This window comes from Ruditapes philippinarum, unplaced genomic scaffold (assembly GCF_026571515.1).
Source record: "Ruditapes philippinarum isolate M1 unplaced genomic scaffold, ASM2657151v2 ctg20713_1_1_1_1, whole genome shotgun sequence".
Taxonomy (NCBI): domain Eukaryota; kingdom Metazoa; phylum Mollusca; class Bivalvia; order Venerida; family Veneridae; genus Ruditapes; species Ruditapes philippinarum.
In genome coordinates this window covers 1-12437 of record NW_026861582.1, presented here as the reverse complement: position 1 = coordinate 12437, position 12437 = coordinate 1, and the positions used below count along the sequence as shown (strand labels likewise).

Sequence of the window (12437 nt, the reverse complement as noted above, 5' to 3'; positions counted from 1 at the left end):
AAAACACAATAACGACGCCAAAGAAAGTTCCTAGAATTTGAGTCTAAAAATCTAAATATGTTACAACATAACATAGGTTGTTTAGAATATATTAGTGAATTTTATATAATGGGTTATGTTCACAGTTGTAGTGTTACGTTCACAGTTGAAATCGATGGACCTTATGTTGAAAGCGTTTTGAAGTGTTTTGTCGTAGACTTAGTTATTATTTTCTATATTTGTGCCAACTTTTTTCTTTGTACATGCATTTTCATATTGTATTTATTTAGTTTACTTATTTCATGGTTTACATTCATTCACTCATGTACATATCATTATTTATTGAATAAATTGAAAATACTTTTGATTTCTTTTTTTCATTTTGATATTCACGCCTGCAGTGAACAGAAAAACGCAAATTATATCTATCTCGAATTGCATTAGCTTTTTCACGAGTAATTCAGGCGTTCCCTAGTCTACTAGTCTATTGGTGAACTTTTAGGAGTTAACATAGCAATAAACTTCAAGAAAGAAACTTTTAGCGAAATGCAAAAGCAGAGACATAGACATCTATGTCTCTGGCAAAAGTTAAGAGAAAAATCGAGGTCGATACAATTTACTTGTACGGATCTTCAAAAAAAGGGAGAGTACTCATTTTAGATGACGCACTTTTCGTTTAGTCCAATACGAGTTACTTCCCCTGATGTGTTGGAGTAGCTAATTGGCGACAGTGCAAATAAAAATTAAAATATGTATATGAATATCACAGAAAAAACGTAATATTGTTACACTGTAGTGATCAATATGTCCATTTACATCATCTTTTTAAAGAACCTTCAAACTTCTTTACATAGAGCACATTTCCTTACTAAGACTCATAAATCAGTGATATTAGAACTATAATATACATGCAACCATGTTTAGGCTGAATGTACATATACTGCATATACTATATTTCATTCATCTATCACTTCGTCTTGAAGTTTTCCCCCGTAAAACGTAGTAAAAATGGCATTATTTATCAAAAATAACGTCTCATCAATTCTTGTTATAAATATTTACTTGGGAAGAAAATCAATTTTTGCTACGTCACTTGGTCTTACCTTAGATAGAAGATCATCAATTTTAGTTACGAAGCTTCACTTGGTCTTCCTTTACAAGGAAGAAGAACAATAGATCAATGTCAACTGAATTTGTTAAAATATCAATTGGCAATAGATCAGTCCATCAGTAACAGTCTTAATTGTTGATCATCATTGCTTTTTACTTATGACACCAATTAGGATTCAGCATATCAACAGTGAAAGTAAAGAGTTTTGCATAATCAATAATGTTGTATAATTTTCTTGTTTTAAAAAGCATCAAATGCTTACTGAACAGTGGCTTTTCAATGAAAGGTACAAAGTACAAATAAAATATGGAAGCATGATTGTTTTTCTATTATAACTTTGAAAAAAAAAGTTGTCATAATGGTCAATTACTGCGACTTCTTTGCTATGCAGCAATTTGTGGTTGGCTGCACGTCTTCCCAAACAACGTTTGATCTGAAATAAAAACAATTATTGCAGTAACTAAGTCTTTAAATTGGTGAAATTTACAGTTGTTTCTGTTATTGTTTTGCAGTGTGCGTTGAATTTTATCCTAGCGAATTGGTCTATAATGAAAATAATTATGTTGATAGTATTGAGTGCCATTGAATATAAAAACCTTAAGTAGAGATCTTTTATTAATGTACATGGATAGTCCCGGCCCCGACTTCATTTTCTTTATGGCTACTTGGCCCTCTTCAAATCACAGGTAAACGTTGCGTGGCCATGACTTACACTAAACCCCCGTTCCCCCTCTACAACCCAAAACCCTAAAAAAAAATTATAAAAAAAAATTTTTATGACTTAAATATTATAATATTTAAGTCATAAAAAATTTTTTTTTTCATAATTTTTTTTTTAGGGTTTTGGGTTGTAGAGGGGGGACGGGGGTTTAGTGTAAGTCATGGCCACGCAACGTTTACCTGTGCTTCAAATGACATGTTAAATAAGCATTTTGATACACAGACACTTGGGGTTTGGAGCTCAAAACGCCTTTAAAATCCAAATAAAATGCATATTTGTCAATCCCAGGACATGTACTGATCATATATATCAAAAAATCTTAATATATGCCGTTTTGAAAAAAAAATCATATTTCAACAACTATAATAGTATTATTATAGTTGTTGAAATATGATTTTTTTTCAAAATGGCATATATTAAGATTTTTTGATATATATGATCAGTACATGTCCTGGGATTGACAAATATGCATTTTATTTGGATTTTAAAGGCGTTTTGAGCTCCAAACCCCAAGTGTCTGTGTTTTGATAGACGTCCACTGAAGTTACAGTGGTAGATTTCAATAACATATAGCTGTATTTTCAAAGTATTCACATGCTATATCTTTTAAGTTAGTTATAAGGATTTTTGAAAGGTTTGCCACATTGTTTCATAAGCAAAATCATTAATCCTCACAGTGTGCAGATATTACAGTTGCACAATGGCAGACGTGCTTGAATTTTGTGTGAAATGGAGTGGCAAAGAATATATGATTACTGCATTGACAGCGCAACAAACAGTCTCAGATATGAAGATAATTATACACAAGGAAACAGGGGTACTTCCAGAACGTCAAAAACTCCTCGGGTTGAAGTTTAAAGGTAAATATATGCGTTGAAATTTTGCTATTATGAAACTGTAGTGCACCAACATCCGAATAATTTCATTTTCGGATATTGGATATCCACAAACTGAAATTTATGAGTCACTCAGTTCAACTCATGTTAATTGAAAGAGATTGATCGTATTAGAAAACTAAATATACTGTAGTTCAGTGTGTTCTGACTGAAAAAAAATCATGTTTGTTTCTAGTTTTTGGCATCCAAAACTTTATAAGCCGCTATTTAACATTTTTGTTTTTCATCTGATGCGGCATTAAAGTTTTGGATTAGACCCGTTACGAAACTAACCAGACTAACATAAGTTGATTTAACCGTATTTTTCACTTGACCCAATCAATTCTTGTGCATTTTACGATAAAACAATTATTTTAATATCGTTCTATACCAATTAAAGTATCAAAATATTAATACCGTCATTAAAATTGCCTATTTAACTGTAAAACATCAATTACGCTGGCTACAGTCGGCCATGACATTTAGGTGCCACTAGAGATCTCGTATGACGTCATTCGCGGGAACCGATTAGAATAGTCGTGTACTATATTAATAATATTTAGAACATCTTTGTTGACATGATTTCGATATTTTTACTCAAGATAATGTTTTTATTTATTTTCATTAATTTTTTAGTACTTTAATAAGATTTTATTGAATACAAGTCAGTAAATCACATTTTTCAATATCTTTAAAAAAAGTAATTTGGAAAAAAATTGGAAGCACATGGGTTCGTAAAGGTCAATCTCGTAATCACATGGTCAAACATTTTGGCAATATGGCTGCCAAGTGCCGAAAATTTTACCTGTCGGAAACTACTAGGTAATTTATGTTTGTAATAAGATTTTAATTTGTCCATCCTTGGCTTATCAACAGATTATATATAGTTTTATCAAGGTATGCTTCACTTTACTTCATGGCATGTTCGATGAATGAATACGAGCGTGTCAGATTCCTGGCACGATTATTGGTGGACTTTCCCTTCGGGGTTGTCTTCAGCGTTCACGTCATATAAACGGGTGGACTTTCCCTACGGGGTTGTCTTCATCTTTTACGTCATGTCATAGTATATAAATGGGTACGCTGAAGACCTTAAGCTAGTTTGTTTCAATTCCAATATATTAGGGCTGTCATTGAATATCACAAAATTGATATATTATCATTGATATTCATCATCCGATACAATGAAAAAAATAACATTATCGATAAACACTTTCAGATATTGATACAAGCTAAAATTTATTTCTGTTAGTGAATATACCTCTCTATTTTGCCTATGAAGAGTCACTTTTTTCCAGTTTTCTTGGCTAACCTGAATTCAAATGTTAGTGACAGAAATAACAAAAAAAACTCTGTTAGTTTGTAGTATTTACAATGTCTAATACAAGCATGCATAACACCATGATCCGAATTTATAACACATATTTAAATGTTTTTCATTGTATTTACTGTCAAAGTCAATATATCATTAATAATATGTCTCTCGATATATCAATACAAAATTTTCCATCAATGACAGCCCTACAATATATCAGACGTTACAGACTTGTCTTAGTTTATGATGGTGAAGCCTGATGTCTTGTATAAAGTTATTGCTCACAAATTAAAAAATGTCTATTGTCTTGCCTTTCAAGCTTCAATCAAAAATTTTATAAAATTTTATAAAATTTCATGCTCAATCATTAACAAAAACTCTGAAACAATGTAATAATCAATTTAAGATAAAATACGAAGAACAATCTATTTTTGCCTATCCGCCATACAGGCTAAGTAAAGCGCTTTACAGATTGATTCCAAATTTTTGAAAAATACAGAATAATGAACTTGGAAAAGCAATGTTCTGCCTCTAGCTTCCATACTGTAGGCATATATGCAGCTTTTAAAAATCTGTTGCAGTATTTAGGTTGTAGATCAGACCTGTTATGAATCTTATAAACCAAAATAACACATGACATTTGTTTGATATCTGTACAATTATCTCTGGTATGTCTGCCTCTTTAAAGTTGAAGATAATACCCTAACAAATTAGTTCAAATACAAATGTATGCAAATGACAATACTACTACATGTACATGTAGTTAATTTTTGTATCTGGGTGTATGGATGTATTTCCTTATATCTGAGAATACTTTTTATCTACAGAGTTTTGCTTTATTAATAGGGAAAGTAGCTGATGACTCAGTTGTCCTTGGCGATCTTAAACTTAAACCAGGAACCAAAATCATGATGATGGGTACTCGAGAAGAGGAAATAGTAAGTTGTTACAAAAGTTTTGTTTTTCTTTAAGAAATGCTTTTATTTTATCCTTCATCACAGCTGTTAATTTTCTGGAAATATATTAAAGGGACTCCACTGAGGTTTTTTTGACATGATTGGACCGAAAATATTTTTTCCAGATAAATGTACAATTTGATGAAGGTTTAGACCACTAATCTTTGTGCAGAATTTCAGATCATTCGCACATTTCGTTTTTCCAGAATGATTATTCAAATTGTAAAAAATACCCCAAATGAAAAGTGTTTAAACGCTTTTCATTCAAATCGGGCTAAGAAAAGCATCAAAATACGATTTTCAATTTATTTCAAAGTATATTTCTTAACTATCTTTGCATATATTTCTGTTTAAAGTGTCCCAGCTCATTTATGTAATAAATTCAAATGTTATGTTTTCAGGTTTTAAAACCTCGGTGGAGTCCCTTTAATAGAAAACTAAAATGTTCTAGTAAATACTTCAGCTGAGCTTTCAAAAAAATTGTGTACACATATGACAAGTACATTTCTGAATTATATGAGAGTTTAGATATGTTTAACAATTTTACATTTTTCTTATCATCTTTGATTGATTTGTTTGTCCTTATGAAATTTTTATTGAATTGTTGAAGTAAGGCAAACAAGCGCACATGGAGTTATACTCTTTATCAGGAATCATGATGGAATAAATTAATCATGTAAATGTATTAATGTTTTTTACCATTTTATAGACTAAGATTGTTGAGCCTCCACCAGACTTACCCGAGGTTGTAAATGATTTTGATATTGAAGAAGATGAAATTGCTATAGAAAATAGGTAATCTTTTATGTATATACAAACATATGTTTTGCATTGATTTTTATAGTCTATTGTAAATGGGAATTGCGTCCTTTGCATTGTGAATCTTTTAAATTCTGACATTGCCAAATTTTATAAAATGTGACAGAAGTAAGAAAAGATTTGAACCAAACAATTTTTTTAGTCATGAAAATGTTAAAAAGATACTTGTTGATTTTGTAAATGGGGCCAATTTTGAAACCAAATTGGCCTGACGAAAGTTAAATCATTGTTTTGGGTCAGACTTTCATTTTGTTTGGTTCTGTGTTATTTAAGGTATTACCATCCTAATGCATTACCTCTGCTTTTAAGAGTATTCAAATGGGCTAGAACTACTGTTAACTACATTGAAAATGAAGGCAGTGGGTTCAATCCCCAGAAGGGTCAACTTTTTTTTTCTTTCTTTTTTTTTTTAACATTATTTATGTATCTCTCGTGTCCCATTTGGAAAGTAAAAAGTGTTTAATTTTGATTTTTTAATTTACATAGGTATTTATTGGCTAAATTATGCTAAATCTAGTAATAAATATGGTACCTGATATTTTCAAAGTGTAATAAAATCTAGACGGTAAAAGTATTTCATATTTTACAAGATCAACCAATATACTTCTTTAAAAATTTAGGGAAACTTTGAAAACAGGCACTCATTTGGGTAAATTTTAAGGATTTTTTAAATTAGTCTCCCTTACCAGGAAAATGGTCAGACACGTGGTAAAAATGGGTGGGGTAGGGTAACATTTTTATACAGATTTCATAAATTTTAAGTAGAAACCATAATTTTGCTTATGTGGATTGTTAGCTGAATGGTACTATTTGTTTCTTACCAAAAATTAATGGGAAAACATTTTTCATTAGAATGTTATTGCAGATTATTTAAAGGTTCCTCATTTCTAAAAAAGGGCCCTCATAACATCCTAGCTTGAGTTCAGAAAAGTGGCCATAACTTGATTTCCGTACGGTAAACTTTGTTTAAATTTTGCATACAGGTGTACTTTAAGGTATATATCTGACCTATGATGTCAATTTTTTAGTTCCTTATAGTGCCCATTAGGGTGGTAATACCTTAAATTATTCTACATTTATCCATGAAAGGAAGAAGGTTTTAGACCAAAGCAAACTTGAAACTTAGCTTCCAAACATGAATTAATGTTCAGTGATTTCATTTCTTGGGGTGCTGTGGCCTATACACTTAAAAGTTAAAACATAAGTATTGTAAAATAAAAAGTTAAGAACAGCAATTTAAAGTTGTTGTATTTCAGAGAGGAATTCTTACAGAAGATAGAAAAAAGAGTTAAAGACTATAAAATAGACATTATTACTGAACCAAGAGATGGAAAGAAACTTCTTGTTCTTGATATAGACTACACATTATTTGGTCAGTATTATTTTGTATTTTTTATCAGAAAATATACTTATTACGTTCTGTTTTGACATTGAAATTCATTTAAACTTTAATCCATGTGAAAACTACAAGGTCAACCTTGAATAAAGAGCTGTCTGTAGAAATAAAGTCATGTCACAGGTCGAGGAACATGTGCAACCTGACTGGGACTCGAATCTGAAATACCGTTCCGCGGCTCTGCGGACTGAGCTATCCGGTCGTGTACATATCTATGCTATATAGTGAACAGTTCTTAACTTTGACACAATCGCAACTACTCGGCCCTTTCCGTCAGCCTTCGGATAAGGACCTCGAACACAATAGTATGAATACACAGAACGGATGCGGTATTTCGATCCAACCTACGCTAAGAAACTAAACATGTAAACAAAAAGTAATTTATGGCTGGGAGTTGTTGACAATTTATTTCCAATATATGTAGTAAAAGTCCACTTAAAATAAGTGAATTCAGAGGTACAAAATCAACAATACATTATTTATATATTTATTATTATAGTTGTAGAAACCGAAAGTACAAAAAACCAACCTGTTGACATTTAGTCGGATTTGTTTAAAATTGAACATCATTGGGCATATTTAAATTACAAATTGTTGTCAGACATATTTTCAAGCATAAGAGTACCGGAACAGACATAAGATGTCAAATAGATACATTCGTTTTACATTATCTCTGTTTCTGGTTACATCTGAAACCACGTGGTAGAACTACTTTCAATCCGTATCGTTTCCGAGGTTTTTATCCCCCGCCAAAAAGGCAGCGGGGGATATAGAAATAGTCTCCATCCCTCCGACCTTCCGTCCGTCCGTCCTTCCGTCCGACATTTTTGTCCGGAGCATATCTCTAAAAGTATTTGAGTAATCAACTTGAAACTTCATAGGTGGATAGACCTCATTGAGGAGGAGTGCAGTGCACAAGAATGATAACTCTACCCTGCATAATTTTTGAGTTATTGCCCTTTGTTATTTTTCAAAATTGATTTTTGTCCAGAGCATAACTCCAAAAGCCTATGAGATATCAACATGAAACTTCATAGGTGCATAGATCTCACTCAGGAGGTGTGCATTGCACAAGAATGATAACTCTACCTTTCATAATTTTTGAGTTATTGCCCTTTGTTATTTTTCATACTTAATTTTTCACCTGAGTGGAGCATAACTCAAAAAATGTTTGACATATCAACATGAAATGTCATAGGTGGATAGATCTTATTGAGGAGGAATGTTGTGCACAAGAATGATAACTCTTCCCTATACAATTTTTGAGTTATTGCCCTTTGTTCTTTTTCATGCTATTTTGTCCAGAGCTTATCTCAAAAAGTATTTGAGGTATCAACTTGAAACTTCATAGGTGGATGGATCTCATTGAGGACGAGTGCAGTGCACAAGAATGATAACTCTACCCTGCATAATTTTTGAGTTATTGCCCTTTGTTATTTTTCAGAATTAATTTTTGTCCAGAGCATAACTCAAAAGGCCTTTGAGATATCAAAATGAAACTTCATAGGTCTCACTCAGGAGGTGTGCAGTGCACAAGAATGATAACTCTACCTTTCATAATTTTAGAGTTATTGCCCTTTGTTATTTTTCATACCTAATTTTTCACCCGAGTGGAGCATAACTCAAAAGTGTTTGAGATGTCAACATGAAATGTCATAGGTGGATAGATTTTATTGAGGAGGAATGCTGTGCACAAGAATGATAACTCTTCCCTGTACAATTTTTGAGTTATTGCCCTTTGTTCTTTTTCATACTATTTTGTCCGAAGCTTATCTCAAAAAGTATTTGAGGTATCAACTTGAAACTTCATAGGTGGATGTATCTCATTGCGGAAGAGTGCAGTGAACAAGAATGATAACTCTACCCTGCATAATTGTTTAGTAATTGCCCTTTTTTTATTTTTCAGAATTAATTTTTGTCCAAAGCATAACTCAAAAGGCCTTTGAGATATCATTTTGAAACTTCATAGGTGCATAGATCTAACTCAGGAGGTGTGCAGTGCACACCAATGATAACTCTATCTTTTATAATTTTTGAGTTATTGCCCTTTGTTATTTTTCATACTTAATTTTTCAATTCAATTTTTTTCTCAAAAAGTATTTGAGGTATCAACTTGAAACTTCATAGGTGGATAGATTTTACTGAGGAGGGATGCAGCACACAAGAATGATAACCTACCCTGCATTATTTTTCAGTTATTGCCCTTTGTTATTTTCAGCCATCAGTAATGACATAGGTTTCAAATCTGTAATCACTATAGCCATCAGTTTTCATTACCAAAAGACCTCTTAAAATGGAATTATTCTGCTGTACTACATATACATTTTTCCAATGAGCAAACACATTCGGCGGGGGATGGCCATGTTGACATGGCTCTTGTTAAAGATAATAGCCGAGGCAGTTCGGAATGAACTTTGACATCCTCTCCAGGATTATTGAAATACATCCTTGAAGTTCTCAGGGTTACAGAGCAATGTGAATTAAGTTCTGAGCTATATGTGGTCACTGTCCCTTGTAAGGCACTAAATGTCGTAGGGTGAAGAAAATGTGCAGCCTGACAAGGGACTCAAACCTATTTTGACAGGCGTTATGTTAAACAAGTCAGTTTTCACTTCCTTAAATCAAAAAACAAAATGCAAGCCTTTTAGCCATCTTTAAAATTTATTTAGTTTGACATTATTTTTAAGCCATACATATTTGTTTTATCCATAGGTAAATAAAGTTTTTTGTCTGTCAGATATATACACTGTAACACAGTTTACCTGAATTCAGAACACATGTATTACAGTCCTAGTGATAAAATACAATACATTCTGGACAGTTAACTACATGTGTACAACTTGTAATAACAGTTAAAAAATGCCCTTGAGAACTTGTACGAACAGTTAAAAGCTGCCCTTGAGAACTTGTACTAACAGTTAAAAGCTGCCCTTGAGAACTTGTACGAACAGTTAAAAGCTGCCCTTGAGAACTTGTACGAACAGTTAAAAGCTGCCCTTGAGAACTTGTACGAACAGTTAAAAGCTGCCCTTGAGAACTTGTACGAACAGTTAAAAGCTGCCCTTGAGAACTTGTACGAACAGTTAAAAGCTGCCCTTGAGAACTTGTACGAACAGTTAAAAGCTGCCCTTGAGAACTTGTACTAACAGTTAAAAGCTGCCCTTGAGAACTTGTACGAACAGTTAAAAGCTGCCCTTGAGATAAGGTGTGTAAATATGACGAAATATTATTTTGGTTAGATCTATTTGAACCTTGAAAATTATTGGTATTTTGTGTGCTTTTTGGCAAGAGACTTTTCATAATAGAAAGTAATTTCAGGGATTTTTTTGGCTTATTTTATAGCCATTATTGGGTTATATACCCAATTGGAAAAAATTATATTATTTTCCCAATCCACAGGAAAATATACCCAATTGAAAGTTACAAAATAAAAATATTGAATAAAGAATTCTAAAGTCTTTGAAAAAAAAAGCGTCATCACTGTAATAGTGCTTAAATATTTGAAGATGCCATCCTAAACAGTGATTGTTTGCATTTATTCAATCACTGCAAAATTTCAGTCATGCATTTTTCCCCAATTTTTAACAAATATCGGGCATGGTTCATGTTCCCAAAATCCTGGAAAAATCCCTCAATTTATTAGGGTTAGACCTTAGACACAGCAAAGCCTTGGTGAAATATATGCTCAACTTGGGACAATTAGTATATGCTCAACTGTGGACAATAAGAGAAAAATCTCCACTTTTTCACATTGTGAGTAAAGCTATATCCAAGCCATATTTAGTGTGAATTTTCATAATCTTTGACACAAAAGTTAAAGATGTTGATATTTGATATGATATTAAAGGACCAGTAATAAGGAATATAGAAATATCATTCAAATTGACCTGTTTACACTAGTGTTCAGTCAACAATTGTTTAAACTTTCATTTATTTGCTTATATGACATTCTATATTTTCTAGATCACAGATCTGTGGCAGAGACTGCTAACGAGTTAATACGACCATTCCTGCATGAGTTTCTCACATCGGCATATGACGACTACGATATTGTTATTTGGTGTAAGTTTATATTATTTTCATATTTTCAATTTTCTTAATTATGATAAAGTATAGATATATTATGAACTATCAGGTTTGGTTTGATTTTTTCAAATGATAACAGTATTTGGAGATTTTTTTGTGACCTGGCTGTGTCCGTCACCTGTTATGCGTTGTCAACTTTTGTTTCAAATTATCTCCTAAACCATTAGGCCATGTTGCTAGGATTCGTCCTAGCATGTAGTTTTTAAAAGTTGTGCAAATGATTCCATTCCTGCAAAACTCTGGTTTCCATGGCAAACCCGGAAGGAATAAAAAAAAACCTTAAAAATCTTCTCCAATGCTATAAAAGATATTTGATATATTGCGTTGTCTAGTTTGTTACAGTTTGGATTTTACCAAAGTTTGTTCAAATTATAGCCTTAGGTTTTGCCTTATATATTTAAAATAAGAAATCTCTAAAACAGAGCTACAGCATATATTTTTGGCATAAAACGTTGTCTAGTGGATTTCTACCATTTTTTTTTCAATTTATAGCCTTAGGGTCAAAGTTTGCCATGCTCAGGGGGTCGTGGGTTTTCCTCATATATATATGTTTAAAACTTAACTCTTCTGAAACTTCACAGGCTAAAGCTTTAAAAAAAATGCCAGGTTAACAAAATGTCTGCAGCAAGGTAAACTGTGGCTAAGAAACATGAAGAAACCCATGAAATTCTGGTTAGAACAATGCAAATATATATGTCTTCATAAAATATTGAATTTTTGTTTCTTATATGTCAAGGGAAGAATAATCTTGCAGTGAAATGTATTCTATTTTCAGCTGCCACAGGTATGAAATGGATTGAAGTAAAGATGAAAGAGCTAGGGGTGACTTCACATACAGAATATAAAATCTGTTTCATGATTGACAGTGGGGCCATGATCAGTGTTCATTCACCAAAATATGGAGTTATTGATGTAGGTTGTGTTAATTTTGTAGATACATTTATAATACTGCATATTGTAACCTTGCTTTTCATTGGATAATCGTGATGTTTATATAAATTATATACACATTTACTGCCAATTTTTAGATTTATTTTTTCTCTAATAAGAAAGTTTCTGTATTATAACTGACAGGTTATATGGCCCTATATAACAGTTATTTGCGAAATAAGCCTCGTCTAGCAGCTTAGTCAACCATTAATATAGAGCCATATAATCTGTCAGAAATCTTTATAACTA

General features: G+C 32.2%; 1 protein-coding gene across 1 annotated transcript; it reads left to right on the top strand.

The window, feature by feature from the left end:
• Window positions 1–2475: 2475 nt before the first annotated feature.
• On the top strand, window positions 2476–12170 carry LOC132716247 (ubiquitin-like domain-containing CTD phosphatase 1; the record flags this gene model as incomplete). Its single annotated transcript, XM_060699484.1, is given in 6 exon segments — window positions 2476–2671; window positions 4848–4939; window positions 5667–5752; window positions 7033–7148; window positions 11136–11234; window positions 12034–12170. Coding segments are annotated over 6 exon segments (690 nt in total), but the record flags the coding sequence as incomplete, so codon positions are not given.
• Window positions 12171–12437: the final 267 nt, after the last annotated feature.